This window comes from Zingiber officinale, chromosome 2A (assembly GCF_018446385.1).
Source record: "Zingiber officinale cultivar Zhangliang chromosome 2A, Zo_v1.1, whole genome shotgun sequence".
Taxonomy (NCBI): Eukaryota; Viridiplantae; Streptophyta; class Magnoliopsida; order Zingiberales; family Zingiberaceae; genus Zingiber; species Zingiber officinale.
The window spans coordinates 147,508,777-147,528,878 of NC_055988.1; the positions used below are offsets into that span (position 1 = coordinate 147,508,777).

Below are 20,102 nucleotides of genomic sequence, written 5' to 3' on the forward strand. Positions count from 1 at the left end.
AAATATCAAAAAAATTGATTATATTTTATATCCATAAACTCGTACAAAATGAGCTGATCAAAATTATATTATTCGACTTGACATGTAGGATATATATATACACTTAGAGGTTTATATATAATAAACTCACCATTTGACCTACTTAGTTTATTTGACTCAACTAACCTATCTAACTCAATTAATTGACTTAGCTGTTCTAATCTATTAGTTTTATTTATCAATTTTGGAATTTTAAAATGATAATTTATTAACAAATATTATAGGATCGATAGAGATTAAATAAAATTATAATATTCCCCTTCAATTTTTTTTAAATATCCGTTTAAGTTATTCCTCTAAATATTAAAAAAAATAAAAAGGATGCTCTTTATTTTTATTATTAACAAAAGAATTATGTTTTTATTTTAGTACTTTACAGTAATTATATTTTCTTACGAGATTACTTAGGGTGGGGCTATTCAAAATGGAGAAAGATCTACGGGGCAATTTACGACTCAATATGAAGTTCGGGCCATTCACTCTCCCGGTCGAGCTCCTTCACGTTCCCGGGGCTAAGTCGGGTCGGAGTCCTTATTTGTCGCTTCGCATCTTCGCTCGGAGTCAAGTTTGCTCCGACTTCGCTTCCCTTCTCATCACTGCGCTGTCTTCGCTCCAACTGCTATGAGTATTAATCGAGCAATTTAACTTAAATTACTCTAAGTAAAATTAATTATGATTATAATGGTTAGAATTTGTGATAGTTATGAGTGTTAACACGCAATCTTGATTAAATTAGCGTTATTTTAATAAAATGTTGATATACAGGAATAAAAGGTATTTTTAAAATAAAGAATATAAGGAAGCATCTTTTTAATATTTTTAAAATATAATATATTTTTTTATGTCAAATTAAAAGAGATACAGCCGTTCAAACGATCCCAAGTACAGTGTGGACCAGACCTTAATTATTCAAAAAGAAAAATAAAATGAGATAAAACATAAAATAAAAGGCCAGTACAAATGATCATATTTTACACACTCTAATATACGATTAAATAAGGCGGATAATTAATTAAGCCTAATTAAGCCCATTTGGCCATGAGCGACATTCCGCCGGCGCCGAGGAGAACGGCCAGGAACGCCCACATCTGGAGTCTGACGCTGCCCTGAAGCTTGGGCCCCATGAAGTCGGCGGCGAGGAGGTCTACCAACGCCATGTAGTTGAGCAGCCCCGCGGAGGAGGCATTCAGCACGCCCACGACGATGAGCGCGGTCGGACTGTTGTCGCGGTACACGTTCGACAGCCCGATGCCGAGCGCGATCCCGAACGGCGTCGTCGTCGAGAAGAAGAACGCCAAGATCGACTTCATCTTCGTCCCGTACTCCGCCTGCATACGCGTACAGTTCTTTATAATCTGCGGCCGGAAAGGCTAAATTCCGTTCATCTTTGTTCCCATACGTACCTGAAGAATGCAACCGCCGAGGCCCATTCCTTCGAAGAATTGGTGGAAGCAGAGGGCGGCGACGAGGGGGCGAATGGTGCAAGGGTTGTTAGATGCTCCCATCGACAGCCCTATCACCACCGAGTGAACTATGATCCCCATCTCCAGCACCTGCAGTCGACGTACGAGAAATATAATTATGCTATTCCGAAGTAATTAAGATCGATCGCCTCAATTACCTGAGCTATTATGCGATTCCGAAGCAAGGTCGCTTTCTTCCCGGCTTTGCTTTCCACATCGAGCTGCGGCATCCCGCCGTGGACGTGTGGTGCGACGCCGTGGCCCTGGCTCTCGTGGTCGGCGATGGCCGCGCCAGCCGCCTTCCTGCTGTGGAACGAGAGCATGAGTGAGTCCACCATCAACGTGAAGACGGCCGAGAGCATGGCGATGAAGGCGGTGAAGGGGAACTTGGCCCAGGGGTCCTCCGGCAGGCACGGCGACGTGAGGTTTTCGAACGAGTCCGGGAGCACGTGCATGTACCCGGTGGCGAGGATGACGCCGGAGGCGAAGGCCTTCACGACGAAGAAGAAGTCTCGGTCCGGTCGGAGCACGGGGACCGAGCGGGAGAAGAGCGGAAGGCAGACGCCGAGGAAGCTGGCCACCAGGATGGTGACTATGGCAATCAGCTTCAGGCGGAGGGAAGCCGCCTTGTCGTGGCACTTGCCCAGGGAGGTTGCTACGCACGCCGCCGGCGCAGTGTCATTGCCGGCGGCCGCGGAAGGGTGGACGCAGAGGAAACAGAGGAAACAGAGGAAACAGAGGACGACGAGAAGGTGGGTGAGGGAATGCGAAGAAACCATGGATGCTCTGTCCTGTGTACTTCGCGATCCTGGTTTGAAGGATTAGCGATGGAGGCGCATTGCTAGTTATAGGAAGAGTTAGTGTCCACGCACGCAGGTGTTGTTCATGCTGCTGCTGCCGCCTCCGTAGGAGTTGACTTTTTCAAGGAGGAAACTGGGAGGAGGACGGATTAAACTAAACAGTCAGCGAGCTAAATGTCCAAAACGGGCCGCAGCAGTGTGTCCGCGTGGCAGCTGTGAGCCTGTGGCAGGCTGGCAGCAGTGAAAGGGGAGGGCATTCTCGTCTATTCGTCCTCTGCGCACGCCAAGCTGGGGTCCGTATCCTCCGTAGCCGTGTGCCGTACTGCTTTCGTCAGCGGGCGGAGGCAGCAAAGCGCGTGTATAGGATGATTTGTTCGCCACGTGTCATTCTCTCTCGGTCCTTCTGCTTGTTAGAGCATTCATGGTCGACAGTATTTCTCCCCATTCTTATTTTCCTGTTATATTTTACTGTTCAAATATTTTAAATTTCAAAAATAAAATATCTCATCATCCAACTATTTATAAATCTCCCCTATTAAATATCTCACTCTCAAATATCTTTAATTTCATAATTAAATATTTCATCAATCAAATATTTATGAGTTCATAAACGTTTTATTAATTTACATATAAGTTTATATTTAAATAAAATTAATATATATTTTTAATATATTTCATCTATCATTTATTCATAAATAATTTTTTAAGTCAATTATTCGATAAATATTTTTAATTTTTTATTTAATTATTTTTTTAAAAAAAACTAAAAACAATGACACCAATCATTTTAATAACCCCACAAGATTTAATTAAATTTTAAAAAAAAATCAAAAAACAATGGCAGCTCACTATTTTGGTGAGTCCAACAAAAGAAGGGTACAAATTTATAGTTGATGATTCTTAATCATCTCTTAAATATCCTCCATAATGAAGGATATTTGAGAAGAAGATATTTAAAAAATTAACCCCTCTAAATATTCTAATTGGAGAAGGTATTAGATTCGACTGGAAATGCGACGTGGAGAGGTTGTTGAATCTAATTGCCATTTATGGAAAATAAATATAGATGTATTTTTATTGATCTTTAATTGCTTTTTAATTATTATTATTTTTTTGTGTATTTTTCATTTTCTTTTGTGTAAAGGAATACCTGGGCCTTAGAACATTGAGCCCAAGCCCAATAGAAACAAGTACATTCCAAGCCCAATAGAAAACGAGGAAAAGGAGAAGCACTATAACAAGATACGACGGCAGCGGCCGAGGACAGTGAAGTCGTAGAGCAAAAGGGATCTGAGAAGCCTATTAATCTTCGACAATAGAAATCACAGAGGCCAAGAAGAAAAAGCCACCAGACAAGGAAGAGCAGCAGCTGAGCTCATTAATTCTGTTTTCCCTTTAAATTTGTGTCCTGATAGTTAAGTTCTGTTTTAGGATGATCCATGACTTAATTTTGTTGATGTGATCTACACGACAGGAGAATTCATACAATGCAACAAAACTATATCGTTCTAGTTGGAGATCAAAACTGACATAAAATGATACTATCTAGTCTGAGTTGAATAGCTTATGATGATTCATATTATTTGTGAACTTAAGTATCATACCAATAGGGGATCCCAAATTCTTGAACCCCAAAGCGGCCATGAAATTGGATTTCCAATTGCCGAGGCAGTCCGGGTAGTTCTTCTTCCAGCCTTAGGTTTAACTGTTACAGATCAGAATCCTCAAATAGCATTCGGATTTCCTAAACAAGCGCCAAGTTGTATCTGTTTTTCTGTCTTGTTAATATAAATGTTTGTGAACATGCAAGAACTACAACTACGATATGTTTTTGAAACAAACTCTTAAGGACATGTACATTAGCAGGTGTGCATACCAAACTTGAAGTAAGATAATCTCCTTCCTAAACAAAAATGTATTCATGTATACACTGCACAACAACATATTAAACTGAATGTGAGGTGATGTAGGTTGGAAATGTGAATAGAATAAAGAGGTGGAGAAAAAGAGATTTTATTGTGCATGAATTTTTAGTCTCACATTGGAAGTCTTTTGACTTTATTGTTCGTTTAAATTATTGCACATGCATTGATGTTGTGGACATATGTATGGAGAGAAGCTCTCTCTCATGCATGGGTGCGCAGGAGGTGCAAATCCATGGCTCAAATTTACACTGAATCAAGTTTACTTGTGTGTGAGCATAACTTGCATGTCTCGAATGTCAGACCGATCGAGGCAAGATTTACCCAAGCGAATAAAATATTTTACAATTAATGGCAATAAATGACCATTAATCGGTCATTTATTACGGTCAAAGATTAAGCCCCTATATAAAGAGCTCAGATCTTAAGCGGAATAGATAGAGCGAGAGGAAAAGCAGAACCAGCCCCGCTGATAGCCTGAGATTATCTGCTCAGGTCATCGTAATAGATAAGTTAAAATTAATTTTATATAATTTCAATTCAGTAATTTTTTCCTAAACTCTCTGGTAGATTATCTAACAATCTTGAAATAAATTCGATTCTATTGAGATGACCATAGAATAAAGTGTACGTGCAACAGACTCAACGCATGAAAATCCCTATCCGCCCCGATTGGAACTGTGCCAATCAACCATGGGGAAAGGCCAGAGAAGTTCATTGGATTGAACTTCAAGATGTGGCAGTCGAAGATGCTCTTCTACTTGACCACACTCAATCTGGCTCAGTTTTTGACCGAAGACCCTCTCAAGCATTGTGAGGATGTTAATGTTCATACCATTAGTGCACTGGAGGTAAGTGTTAGTACCCCGGAGTAGTTTTGATGTGGTCAACTAAGTTCAATTAGGTCCTGTTTGTTTGATCCTTATGTCTAAGTGTGCAGAAGCTTAGAAACACAGGAAGTCAAGCGGAAGACTCAGCTAGCGAGGAGGATGACACAGGAAGGGAGTCGATAGACTCGGTGCATCCGAGGAGATGTTGTAGAAGAGTACTGTTAGGATATATATTAAAAGTCTAGCTTTTGGTATAAACATTTATCTAGAAATAAGAATCACATTGGTCAAATGTCTACATTTATGATAAATGTAATTGTTCAATTAATTTATATTGTAGATAACATGGTGTGTGGTGTCACACACAGAGGATTATGTTATCAGTACCTTATAAATTATAAACAGTAGCTCACGACCAAGATGGAAAGGAACAAACCATTGGAAGGTCGTAGTGTAATTAGGTATTAGTTTATCTTAACTATATAATTACACTAGTACACTTAGAGTGTATTGAGTAGGACCATTAGAGGTCGTCTCTTTTTATACTGACTTTATAAAGGAACAAAGACCTCAGTTATTATGGAAATGTGTGCTCTTAATCCTAATATAATAACAAGCACATATATATGATATTTATTTCTTTAATTTATCAATGGATGAGATTTAGTTCGATAAATCAATAAGCCCGATAAGTTGGAAAATGATATCACTTATAGTGTGTGTTGTTGATTATAGAAGGAAACTGTGTCCTAGTAATCTATGTTGAGAATGTCCCTAAGAGGAGCTCATAAGGATTGTCATGTTAAACCCTGCAGGTGGACTTAGTCCGACATGACGATGAAGTTGAGTGGTACTACTCTTGGAGCTAGATATTAATTAAGTGAGTTGTCAGTAACTTACTTAATTAGTGGACATTTGTTATCTTAAACACAGGGAGACTAACACACTCATAATAAGAAGGAGCCCAAAATGTAATTTGGGATTGGTGCGGTAGTTCAATAATAGTTCTTTAGTGGAATGAATTATTATTGATGAAATTAAGTTGTGTGTTCGGGGCGAACACGGAATGATTAATTTCATCGGGAGACCAAAATCAATTCCTCCTCTCGGTCCCTATCGTAGCCTCTTGTATATAGAGATTTATACTCATCACATACCCACCTTCTTACCCATCCAATGGGGTCGGCCAAGCTAGCTTGGAACCCAAGCTATGGCCGGCCAAGACCAAGTGGATGAGCCAAGTTAGTGGCCGGCCAAAGCTTGGGTCCCAAGCTTAGGTGGCCGACCACTAAAATATTAAAAAGGATTTTTATTAAAATTATTTCTAATGTGGATATCATGGTTTTAAAAGAGAGTTTAAAGATTAAAAATTTCCTTTTATAGCTTTCTACAAAAGATTAAGAGAAGAGATTAATCTCTTTCCTTATTTGTAGATTAAAAAGATGGTTTTAATTTTTGGTAAAAACTTTCCTTAATTGTAAATCATCTACATGTTTAAAAGAGAGTTTAAAATTTGAAATCTTTCCTTATTTGTTGATTAAAAGGTGGATTTTAAATTTTAAGAAAACTTTCATTTTTAACCATGTTCATGTTTTAAAAGAGAGTTTAAAAATTAAATATTCTCTTTTATAAGTTTCTACAAGAGATTAAGAAAAGATTTGATATCTTTCCTTATTTATAGATTAAAAGAGATTTTAATTTTTAGAGATAACTTTCTTTTTATCCACATGTTTAAAAGAAAGATTTTAATTTATAAAATTTTCTTTTTATTAACCAATCATGAAGGGATTAAAATTATTGGAGAAATTTTTATAAATTTCCGGAAACAAATTAGGAAGTTTTAATTCTTGTTTTAATTAAAACTTTCCTTGATTTGGGACTTGAGGTGGCCGGCCATTGTTATTAAGAAAAGAAAATTATTTTTAATTAAATAATTTTTCTTTTTCATGGCAAAAGAATTAAGGAAGTTTTTTATTAAATTTCCTTATTTGTCAAGACCAAGGATTATAAAAGAGGGGGTAGAAGTGCCTTCATAGCGAATATCTCTATTCTATTTTTCCTTAGGTGTGTCCGGCCCATCTTTTTCCTCTCCTCTCCTTTGTGTGGCCGAAACCTTCTCTTGGTGGAGATAGCTTTGGTGGCCGGATCTAAGAAGGAGAAGAAGGAGAGAAAAGAAGTCTCTTTTATAGCATCCCTTGGAGCATTGGTGGTGGTTGAATCTCTTCATCTTTGGAGGTGCTCTTTTTGTGGCCGAACCTTGCAAGGAGGAGAAGAAGGTGCTTTGGTGGTTTCTCATCTCGGAAGATCGTTGTCCACACAACGTCCGAGGTTAGAAGAGGTATACGGTAGAAGACCTAGAGGTTTTTTGCTTGCAAAAGAGAAGGTACACTAGTATTTAATTTCCGCATCATACTAGTTTTATTTCTTTGTAAAAATACCAAATACAAGAGACATGTGATTCTAGATTTTGAATTAGTTTTCGATGCTGTGTTCTTTTGTTTTCTTTTTGAACTTGTGCTTCGATTATTCTTTTTGGTTAACCTAGAGTTATTTAAGGAAATTAAATATTAACTTTCCTTAAAAGGCTTTGTCTAGGCGGTGGTGGTTGTTCCCATATCCAAGAAGGTCATGTGCCTCGCCATGCAGTCCTGGAAGCCAAATTTGGAAATTAATATTTAATTAACTTTGTAACCTAGGTGATTTGGATCGAACGTGTTAAGTTCTGCAGGAGATCCAAGTCTAAACCTAAAAGAATATATAAGTTAAACTTGGGATCAAACGTGTTAAGTTCCGCAAGCGATCCAAGTTTAATTTAAAAGAACACATGGTAGCTAGGAAAGGTTCAGACCTTTGTACAAAATTTTTATACAGTGGAACCATTAGGCTTTCCGAGTAGCAACCAACAAGTACATCGACGGACGAGAAGGACGCGTGAGGTGGTCCGAGGGACGAGAAACTGTGGAGGAAGGCTGCTCAAAGAGAAGGTCAGAGTTGGATTCGAGTGAGTACAACTCCGATTAGTAGGAGAATCACCTACGCGAAGAGATCAGCTTTTCAACTGAGTTACCCTATAGAAGGTGCCTTTGATGAATAGTGTGAAGGCATCTTCCAGCCTATTGAAGGCGCCTTCCTTACCTGTTAGCCGAAGATAAAAATTTATCTTTAGTGAAAAGATTTGCCATGTTGGAGGTGCCTTCGACCCTATTGAAGGTGTCTTCCATCTTCGGATAGAATTTTCCAAGAACAATAAAAAGATCCCTGAGCTAAAAATAATTCAACAACTTGAACAACAAGTATTGTACACTTTCCTAATCTTTCTTTTGAGCTATTAACTATTGTAAAAGGTTTCTCCGCCTACAACAAAGGAGAATTCTAGTGCAACTTTTTTCAACCCCTTGGATTAATAACCACCTAGGTTATAACCAAGTAAATAGGATTGCCCTCTTATTTCCTTTATTTAGTTGTTCAATTAATTATTATTATTGTGCTACTAATTAGAGTTGAAAGATCAAGAAATGAATTTATTTTTTTAAGTAATTTACCCCCTCTTGTCATCCCTGCTGCACCAATAGTATGGACTCATTCTGAGTTTCTTTGTCAAAATTACATCCTCAACTACCTTGCTGACTCGCTGTATGTTATATATATTACGAAGAAAACGACTAAAGAGTTGTGGGAGTCATTTGACAAGAAGTGCAAGATAGACGATGTGGAGACCAAGAAAATCATTGTGGGTCTATTTTTGGACTACAAAATGATTGACTCTAAGACAATAATCAGCCAAGTCCAGAAGCTTCAGGTGATCTTACACGAGATCCACTTAGAAGGGATGGTTCTGAGTGAAACCTTCTAAGCGACTACTATCATTGAGAAGCTGCCTCCCAGTTGGAAGGACTTCAAGAACTACCTGAAGTACAAGTGGAAGGAGATGAACGTGGAAGAACTTATGGTTAGACTTCGAATTGAAGAAGACAATAAGAGTTCGGAGAGGAAATTGTTCTCTCATGCTACTGTGAAAGCCAACATGTTTAAGTACCCTGGATAAGTTTTGATGTGATCAACCGAGTTAAGTTAGGTCCTGTGGTATTTTGATCCTTGTGTCGAAGTGTGTAGGAACTTAGGAATACAAGAAGTCGAGTGGAAGACACAGCAGATGAGAAGGATGACACGGGAATCAAGTTGATGGGCTCGGTGCATCTAAGGGACGAGAATATGTGGATGAGTACACTGGTAGAGTGAGAAGGGCACACGCGGTGCTTCTGATGGACGAGAAGCCAGAGTAGAAGACTGCTTGAAGAGAAGGCTAGAGTTAGATTTGGGTGAGCTTAATTCTGGAAGGTTAGAAGATCATCCAAACCACCAGAGAAGAAGCCAGCGATTGGAGAAAGCGTCGCAGTGCATGGTTGACCGATTCGGGCACTCGGATCGTCCGAGCACCCGGACAAGAAGGTCCTAGAGCTCAGACCACTTTGGTCCCAAAAGGACACCTCGTCATAGTGTATCAATTTTGAGTCCACGTCAATAGCGGTCTGAGCACCCAAAGCAGATCCGGGTGCCAGGGAGTAGATAAATTCTTATCCCTTTACTGTTGCGAAGTGGATTGAGATGGCTAGCTAGGGGCGCTCGGATCAAGTCCAAGGGCCCAGATTGTGCCACGTCATTAAATGGTCACTTCGACCAATAAACTTATAAAAGGAGCACTGGTGCTCGAGATTTTATACAACACTTTCTGCACTTCGAATTCTTCAATTTACATTTTTTGTCCTTTCAACACTTGTAAGAGGCTTCTCCACCTACTACGAAAGGAGAATTTTTGTGTGCTTCATTTGTCTTGGATTAACAACCTCCCCAGTTGTAACTAAGTAAAATCTGATAACCTCTTTTATTTTTATGCTATTTAGTCTTGCTTATTAAAGTGTTTGTCATACTTAAGTCAGAAGCTTCGAGGAAAGATATTTTTTTTCTTTTCAGGACAATTCACCCTCCCCTCCCCTCCCCTCCCCCCACGCTCTTGTCGGCCACATGAGACCTACAACATGGTCGAGCACAGTTAAAACTGAAAATGGAAGAACCGCACTCTAAGGGAGTGTTTGGTTCAAATTATCACATATAATTAACCAAGGTTATGGGGAATAAAACATAATCAAAGAATGTTTGGTTTAATTTAGGTAATGCAATAAAACCTCGTTTGTTTGGAGATTTTAGTACATAACTTAGTATGATATTTTACCATATTATCCTTGGTTTAATAGTGATAATATTATTATTAATAATAGTGATATATATAAATAAATAAAATTACATATTTTTTTTTATTATTTTATAATTGTTTTAGATAATTTTATTGGGTTTAAAATATATATATTTAATTTATTTCAACTATAACTAGAAGTTGATTGATTTAATTAACTAAAATTTTAATCAAATACCTAAAAATACCTAAGTTCAAAAATAAAAACAAAAAAAAATACCATTGATCATCTTCCTCTTCTCTGCTATCGCTGTTCATTTGTTGCCCGCTGCGTCGCCTGCGCTGCTTGCCACCCGCCACCCACTACCGCTCGCCGCTTGCCACCTGCCGCCCACCGCCATTACCACCTCCGGTCGCCGCACTGTGATTGCCTATCGCCCGCCCGCCGTTGTTGCTCACAGTCGCCTGCTACTGCAGCCCACTACAGTTGCTACCACCTCCGTCGCCCATTGCCGCCCACCACCCACTGTCGCTGCTACCACCTCTGGTTGCCATGAAGCTTCACTACGATTTGGATTCACAGTGATCTGCACGCATGAAGGAATATCACTACTATAAATTGAGGCTAAGACATGATCACTAAAGTATTGTTTTTGGCCATATAAATGTTGCATTATACCTAAGGTAACGTTTTTCATTCTATCTTATCAGGTACTGTCATGTTAGATATAATGTAACACTTTTGTCATTTTATACAACACTTTCTTAAATTGTTGTGATATATACCAAAGGCAACGCTTGTCTATACGCAACACTTTTTTCTTCCAGCGACAACACTTTTTTTTTTGTTACTCTTAAGCTATTGCAACACTTTTTTCTATTAATAGCAACACTTTTTACAATTATTTTAACCCAATAATACAATACTTTTTTCATTAAATGCATCGCTTTTTATTAAACTTTTCACCTCTTATACGCATCACTTATTTAGATTTGTGTTTTATTTTTAAAATGTAGCACTTTTACCGGTTAACAGTAACACTTATTTTTTTCACCAATATATTATTGATATTACAATTTTACTATCCAATCAAACACATTTGTACAAAATATATTATTCAAAATATGATCATTATATTGCAAAAGTTATATCACACTATATTCTGATTAAAAATTTTACAAAAACTCAACAACTAGCATCTAAAAATATACATAAGTCATCAATTAATACCTAGCTTCATGAATTCCCCCAAAAAAGGCAACTAAATATATTCATTTACAAAAAGTCAATAGATGTTAATGTGTGGTCGACTTCATTAATCCCCCAAAAGTCATTTGTCCATGCATTGAACGTGCCCACCAAAAAAGACATAATGATGTCCTGCTAGTCATGAAAACAAAAAACAACAATACACATTAATCAGTAAAGCACGTTACACAACATAAAGAATATATAAAGAAACAATTCAATTCTGCCAATAAAGATAAACATACCTATGCAGTTTCAATATTAAATTGGACATTAGTATTGCACATACTAAAACCAATAACAGACTATCAACAAATTTTTTAAAAAAAATAAAAATCAACAACTCAAGATTATAAGAAGAGGAAAAGCCTTTTAACTGAACAAGGAAAGGGAGAACTTAAATGGAGCTCAACCAAGAAAAAAAAGTTCTTTCAGTACTTCAAAAGCTGTCAAGGCATGTCACTTTCCAAATTTTGAGATTACCATTCCTACAAATTATTAGAAATTTATCATCCTTATGCAAAAGTAGCAATCTCCAAAAGTACTGCCAAGTTAATTATTACCAAATTCATATAAATTTGCAAGCACGAGCAGGGGAGGGGTATGCCTATGCTACTAAAGTTTCAATAGTGGAATCACAACACAAACTCTTTGCTTGTCTCAAAAAACATAGGAGATTAAGCAACAAAACGAGAGAACTATGAAAAAACGTAACCTAACAAACAAACCATGGAAGAATTTTTTTTTTTTGCTGCATTTCTTGACAAATCTGTGCAAATTGCAATGGAAGATTTCATGTGTTGCAACTTGCAATGATGACAAAATACCAATTCAACAATAAGAACGTCATGAACCAAAGATAATACATTAGTCGATGGGCATGGTGGCTAAGATAGAATAAGATAATAAAATATATCACTCATCAATTTACTAATGCAGGAAGAAAAAAAGCATCATGGCTTCAAACAAATTATGCCCTATAAGAAAAAAAGGTAAGTGATTTAGGAAAAATAATTTCTTGCAATTTCTGGAGGTAGTTTTGCAAGAAAATGGTTACTTTCAATTTCCGGAGGTATAAAATACACCAGAGTTTTGCAAGAAAAGGTAAGTGACTTGGTAATTCATGAATTGCCATGAAATGAGTTTCCAGCATTTCATAAGGAAAGATATTTGCCTTTACAACAATGTAAATTAATATAAATTCCTTGAAGTTAACTATGCATAAGTTCCTTAATGTGACCATGATTGTGAGCATACTTGAAATAAACAAATTCCAAGCTCTAAAAGCATATTAGAGATCATGAATGCCACCTTCAACATAATTTGGAAGATAGAAAATCATGATGCGAAACAATCACAGTCAATTCTTCCAGACCAAAATCTATCAATTTTCATGTATTTCTAAATATATAGTAAGGCAAGATTTTCTAACAGCAGAGAAGTTATAAGTAGAACAATCATTTTCTACCTGCCTGTGTCTTATCAGGCAAACATGGCATGTAAATGAAAGATTTGAAGAGGAATAGGCAATCCACAAGCTGGACGAAAAGTAACCATATCTTAAGAAAATACATAAACTAAAGAAAATACATATAAAACTATAACATACCTTAGGAAAAATATTTTCTTGCAACTTCCGGAGGTAGTTTTGCAAGAACCTTCTGGACTGTATATCATATGCAATATTTAAGTCTCAATGGTTTGAGACAATATGATCAAATACCTCATCAGTGTTCAATCTAAAGCTGTGGTATCATTTTACATAACTCATTTCGTAAATCTGAAAATAGAAGATCCAACCTTAGAAGAAAAACAACATAATACAAGAAAAATAATGCAAGAAGAACAAGGATTGGGAAAAAAAGAAGCTTGAGAGAGCTGGAAAAACACAATACCCTTGGTAGCATTCCAACGACAACAAAATACAAGAAAAATAAAATACAAGAAAAACAAAAGCAATTAAACTAAACAACCTTAACAACGATTAACCAAAACTTAATTATGCATAAAAGTTAAACTTGTACCACATTGTCACCCTATGACACAAGATCAACATTCATGCATAAATGAAACTAACCGAGTGCGATAACAAACAAACTATCATGTATAATAAAACTAATCAAAGTGCAATAACAACAATCAAACATCAATAAGAAAATAACACAATCAACAAATAAGTAAATCAACTAAGCTAACCAAACCCTCTTCCGCGATCATACACCAATCGACTACCTCCATCGTCACATGGAGACCCGGATTTGGAACGCCAGCCCCAGTGAACTGTAACACAACTACTGAATCTCTGATCTACAGCTCCCGATGGCACAAAGTTGATAGTTTAGATGGAATAGGAAATAAATTACAGCATCAACAGAAACTAAACAGAAATCAAAAGAGAATTTGCTCTGCCGGAATTGCATAGACCACTGAGACTGAGGTTGCTGGAATTCCTGCCTTCGGAACGTCATCCACGGGAGTTCACCGCAGCATCAGCCTTGGATTTGCTTTAGTAAGTTTTACCAGAATTGAAGAACATAGGCTGAGCTTGAAGATGATGAGCTTCTGCCAGAGTTGGATGCACCACTGAGGTGGAGGAGGCTTCTGCTTTCAGAACACCGTCCACAGGAGAACACCGCAGCATCCACCGGAGAAGATGATGATGAATCGGCCGACTTCCTCCTTGGAATCTTCCGCTTTCACAACGTCGTTCGCGGGAAGAACATCCACTGAGGAAGGGATGGAAAGGGATGCCTCGCCGGAGGAGAATGCTCCACCGTCAAGGATACCCTAATTCTGAGCTCACTGTGTTGTCGCTGCTCACAGAGGTCCATCGGAGATGCTGCTGTCCGTTGCCGGATTAAGGAAGATCGCGAGAAGAGGAACTTGGGTGTAGAGGACCGGCTGGCGGCAGTGAAGAGAAGAAGAGGTACTGCCGGCCGGAGAGAAGAAAAGAAAAGAACTGCTGTGCCCTAGCCGCCGCTGGAAATCACGAACAGAAGAAACGCGAGGAGAATGGGGGTGAAGCACTGTGTCATGCGTGAGGAAGAGGTTTCTTAACAGGTTGCCGGGTTTGGGTTAAGGAGGTGAGGAGTTTAGTAAGATCCGGATCCAATAAGAGAAGGAAAATTGGATTTTTGAAATTGGGCTTGAAGAGTGGGCTTTTGGATTGGGCTTGAGGATTGGGTTTAAAGAGTAGGCTTTTGGATCAAATTTGAATTGGAGCTCCACTTCTTAGATGAACTCTTGGATGCTTTGATCTCGATCAACGGTCTAGATCGCTTTAAATCAGAATGAAGGGTTGGATTACTTAGATCTGAATTAAGGAACAAGATCTCTCTAGATCAGGATCAACGGTCCATATTGATTCAGCTTGATCTCCTCCATTTGACCTCCAAATCAAACCAAATTCGATCCGACTCGACCCTAATTCATGGCGATGAGTTTAGGAGGAGAAAAGGATCGAAAGATTAAAACCTAACGTAAATCATCACCTAAGTTTATATATAAAAAAATATCAAAAAAATTTACCCCAAGTGCCTAATTAAAGAAATTGGCAACACTTTAAAAAATGTTACATATATAATATAAAAGTGTTTAATATTCTTATAATTATTGCAACACTTATAAAAAGTGTTGTATTTATACAATAAGTGTTGCATTTTCTTATATAAGCAACACTTATTTAAAGTGTTGCAAATTTTTAAGAAAATTTCTTCTGTTGTAACAGTTTATAAAAGTGTTGTTTCTAAAGTGATGTCTTACCCTCAAATTGTAGTAGTGAATACAGCATCGCTGCCTGCTGCACCGCCCCGTTGCCAATTTGACACGACCTGTCGCCCACTATCGTTGGTCGTCGCCCACTGTTGCCACCCACCACTGCCACCTCCAGTCACCACTCCATTGCATGTCACATGAAGCTTTGCAACGAACCTCCTGTTGCACTTCGATCCTTCTGTGGGTAATTTCGAGGAAAAAATTGTTTAATCTCCGAAATCAATAAAAACCTTGGGTGACCCTTAGTTTTCTGATTCTGGGAATGATGCCAAGATTGATGACGTTTGCTAATGTTTCAGAAATAAGAAAAACTTCAGAATCTAGAAAAACCTCGAACCAAACATGGTTATCCTGGATTACCGTAAACAGATAACCTTGGTTATCTGTGATATCCCTGAACCAAACATGCCCTAAAGGATATGATGAACGCTCTTCTATTAAACTCTTGACTGCCAGAGTTCATGTGGGGGAAATATGTGTTAACAGCTAATTACCTTTTAAATAAGGTGCCCCGGAAGAAAATAGATAAAAGCCCTTATGAGTTGTAGAATGGAAGATAACTGTCTAACAAATATTTACGAATATAGGGGTGTCTTGCCAAAGTTATGGTGCCCGATTTGAAAATGATTAATATAAGACCAAAGGCTGTGTAGGTCCCTTGCGGTTGGCAAGAGAGGGGGGGGTGAATTGCACTTTACAAATAAACAACAAATACCTTTCTCAAACAATCGGACTTTAAAATAATTACACACTTAAAGAAATATTACAGAATAAAAGAGAAGTACGAGACAATTCCTTTACTTGGTTGGCAATCAGAGGATTGCTACTCTAAGGTAATTAAGTTCACTATAAAGATCTCCTTCTGAAACAAAATGTCGAATGAGGAGAAGCCTTGTACACAAAAATAACGCTCAAAAATGAAAAACAGAATGAAACTTAAAGTACAAAGTGTGTTATTCGAAAAGGAGAAGATCATGGCTTTATTTATAGCTCACTGGTCGAAAATGATCATTTGTTGATGTGGCACTGTCCGGGCGCCCCCAGCGTGGTAAATCTTATCATCACGCAAACGGCTACATAATGGGCGCGAGATAAAATCTTATCCTAGTCCAAGCGCCCAAAGTAGGTCTAGGCGCCCAAAGTAGGTCCGAGCGCCCAGAGCATTCGAGGGCCTAGACTTGGTCCAGGCGCCCAGACAGTCAACATCTCATTGACTGTCCGCTTCTTCTCTAATTCAGCTTCATTCGCTTGGGTGATCTCAGCCATTCAGAATAGATGCTTGGTTCAGCCATCGTTTTGGTACTTTAGTTGGCGGTTAATTATTCTAAGGTTGTTGGGCTCTGATACCCAACTATTGGTGGGCAAAGAGGCTGACAAGAGAGGGTGAATTGTCTGAAGAAGAAAGATAAACCTTTTCTCGATCTTTGGACTTGATTAGTTATGCACAAATAATTAAAATAAACAACAACATAAAAGGAAAGAAGCTACAGAATTTACTTGATTACAATCTAGTTGGTTGTTAATCCAAAGCAGATGAAAAGCTCTAAAAAGATCTCTTTCTTTGAAGACGAAGAAACCTCTTACACTTTTTGAAAACTCAAAAAAAGACTAGGAATGAATTACAAAAGTTGTTGTTGAAGTTGTGTTTAATTCCTAGTACCAGGGGCTTTTTATAGCCTCTTGGGATCAAGTGGTTGTTGGTTTTTGTCACTTGGAGGTGCCTCCAAAGAGGTCCAAGGTGCCTCCAAGAGGATAGAGTTTATTCTTTATCTGTTGGAGTTTTTATCCTCTCTAATGGGTGATTAATGGCTACTGGAGATGCCTCTAACCAGCTTGAGGGTGCCTTCCATAAAGGCACAAGGACGCCTTTCATCTTCCTTGAGGGAACCTTCCATCAGTCAGCTTGACTAGTTAATGGAGAAGAAAGGTTAACTCTTCCTAGTTCTTCCTTTTTGGGTGATTCTCCAGCCGTCTGAAGTTGAACTCACTCGAACCCAACTCTCAACTCTGACTTTCCTTGAGTAGACTTCCTCCCCGGCTTCTCATCCGTCGAACGCTCAGATTGCATTCTTCTCATTTACCGGTGTACTCTTCCACAACCTCTTCATCCCTTGGATACACCGAGCCCATCGACTCACTTCCTGTGCCATCCTTCTCGTCCGCTACGTCTTCCGCTCGACTTCTTGTATTCCTAAGTTACATCAAAATCAATACAGGATACTTACACCAAGTATCAAGAAATAATCCATAGTAACAAGATATCAAGAGCAAAGGTCGTTCATTTTTGTATTTATTTCTTTGTTCTTATTACATTTCTTATTGTATTTCTTGTATTTGCTTGTACGAGGCTTCTACACCTCCTAAAAGGAGGCTTTCATAGTGTATTATGAGTGAAGAGAGTGAACTCTTAAATTAGTCACCCCAAGGAGATGGATACCAAGTAAAATTAAGGGTGTTAACATTACTTCGAGTTTTTCATTACAAATCATCATTAACGAATCTGTTGGAGCTAATCACCCCTAGCTCCCAAAGTGACTTAACATTACATTTGTATTTTAACTAAGGCAATGTCACCACCAAATATAATAAAATAACTAATGGATATTTTATATGTTTATTCATTAAAATATAATAATTATTTTCACATGTAATAAATGTTATTCTAATCTATCTACTTTTGATGTTAGCATCGAATATTTAATTCTTCAAACTAATTAATCTTAAGATGATCAATCTGGCCCTATGAAGTTTTCTATTTAATGCTTATTTACATTTTTTTTTCTAACATTAACTCATGTTATGATTACATCAAAAAGGGAGAGATTGTTGGTGTAGATTGCACTAATAATCAAGTTTTAATATATACAAATAGGTTAAAGTTAGATGTGTTATTTGTCTAACCTTTTACCAAGTGTGCAGAACTTGATGGGTCTAGAGGACCAAAATACTAGGCTGAAGTCCAACTAGGTTGATAGCTGGTAGGAAATCCAGATTAGTTGAGATCTGGAAAAAGGAAGTCAAGTTGGGTTGACAACTAACTAAAGTTTAGATTGGTTGAGATCTGTCAAAAGGAAGTTCAGTTGGGTTGACAACTGGCTAAAGTCCAGATTGGTTGAGATATAGCAGAAGGAAGTCCAGTTGGGTTAACAATTGGCTAAAGTCTAGATTGATTGAGATCTAGCAGGAAGTCATAGTGAGTCAAGGGACCTAATATCGAGGAAGTCTGCGATTGGTAAGTAAGGTAAGCATTGTAGGAAAGTGATACGGTGAGGACGAGTCCCATTTGGGGACATTAGGCATAGGTCCAATTTAGGTCCATTTCAAAAACCTAAATTAAGACTGTGACTAGATCTTGGTCTCGAAGAGACAGTATCTAATTATTACTACTACCTTATTATTTTGCTAACTTTATTTTACCGGATAAACATATTATGGTTGCATGAACTAACTCTTCTTTGCAGGAAAAATAAGGGTGAAAAAGAGTTATCCGAGCGCCAGGAAGGGATCTGAGCGCCCGGAGTTTGGGCGCTCGGACCAGCTTCGATGAGGCCGAGAGAGTGCCTGGCTAGGCACCCGGGCAGTCCGAGCGCCAGGAGCTGCTCCAAGCGCCAGTATCAGCAGAGTTCATCCATAAGCTGAGTTGGAGTGTGATGACTGGCCAACCCACGTCAACAATTTAGGCGCTCAGAGGTGGATAAAGTTCGAGGATGTAGTTTCAATGAGAGCTCCCCACGTCAGCACAGTCTAGGCGCCTGAGAGAGGCTCTAGGCACCTGGGAGAAGTTCTAGGCTCCCAGACGGGGCTATAAAAGGAGGCTTCGACCAACAGCTTAAGGGCATCAATCTCTACAACTTTCATACTCGCGCGTTGCTCTGAAAAGGTCTCCAAGATACCTAAAAGTTATGTCGACAACCTATGCTCAAGTTTTCAAAGTTGTATTCTTGGTATAATTTAATTCCTGCAATTGTACTTAAGTTTTGTAATTGCTTCATGATTATAGTGATTGCCCAATGAAAGCACTCAGCGAGTGCGGGCCTTGGAATAGGAGTCGTCGAAGACTCCGAACCAAGTAAAATCACATGTGTTAGTATTCACTTTTCTTCTCTATTTTTTTCCTCTGCGTTTATCTTAACTCATGATTTTTTTTTCCGCTACGATTATCTTAACTCGCTTCCTGTGTCATCCCTCTCATCCGCTACGTCTTCCACTCGACTTCTTATGTTCCTAAGCTACATCAAAACTAATACATGGTACTTATACCAAGTATTAAGAAGCAATCCATAGTAACAAGAGATCAAGAGCAAAGGCCGTTCATTTTTGTATTCATTTCTTTGTTCTTGATGCATTTCTTATTGTATTTCTTGTATTTACTTGTACGAGGCTTCTCCACCTCCTAGAAAGAGACTTTTATAGTATACTATGGGTGAAGAGAGTGAACTCTTAGATTAGTCACTCCAAGGAAATAGATACCAAGTAAAATCAAGGATGTTAATATTACTTTGAGTTTTCCATTACAAATCATCATTAATGAATCTATTGGAGCTAACCACCCCCTAGCTCCCAAAGTATTTTAACATTACATTTGTATTTTAACTAAGGCAATGTCACCACCAGATATAATAAACTAAATAACGGCTATTTTATATGAAGTTAGCATGAATATTTAACTCTTCGAACCAATTACTCATCTATTTTATATGTTTATTCATTAAAATATAATAATTATTTTCACTTGTAATAAATGTTATTCTAATTTATATACTTTTGACATTAGTATCAAATATTTAATTCTTCAAATTAATTACTCTAAAGACGATTAGTCTGGCTATAAAAT

General features: G+C 38.0%; 1 protein-coding gene across 1 annotated transcript; it reads right to left on the bottom strand.

The window, feature by feature from the left end:
- Positions 1 to 1,055: 1,055 nt before the first annotated feature.
- Positions 1,056 to 2,285, bottom strand: LOC122040135 (fe(2+) transport protein 2-like). Its single transcript, XM_042599484.1, has 3 exons — positions 1,661 to 2,285; positions 1,443 to 1,592; positions 1,056 to 1,367 (listed from the first exon to the last, which is right to left on the bottom strand). The coding sequence occupies exons 1-3, from the start codon at positions 2,279 to 2,281 to the stop codon at positions 1,062 to 1,064; spliced, it is 1,077 nt and encodes a 358-aa protein (XP_042455418.1). The 5' UTR covers positions 2,282 to 2,285; the 3' UTR covers positions 1,056 to 1,061.
- Between the last annotated feature and the right edge of the window lie 17,817 nt (positions 2,286 to 20,102).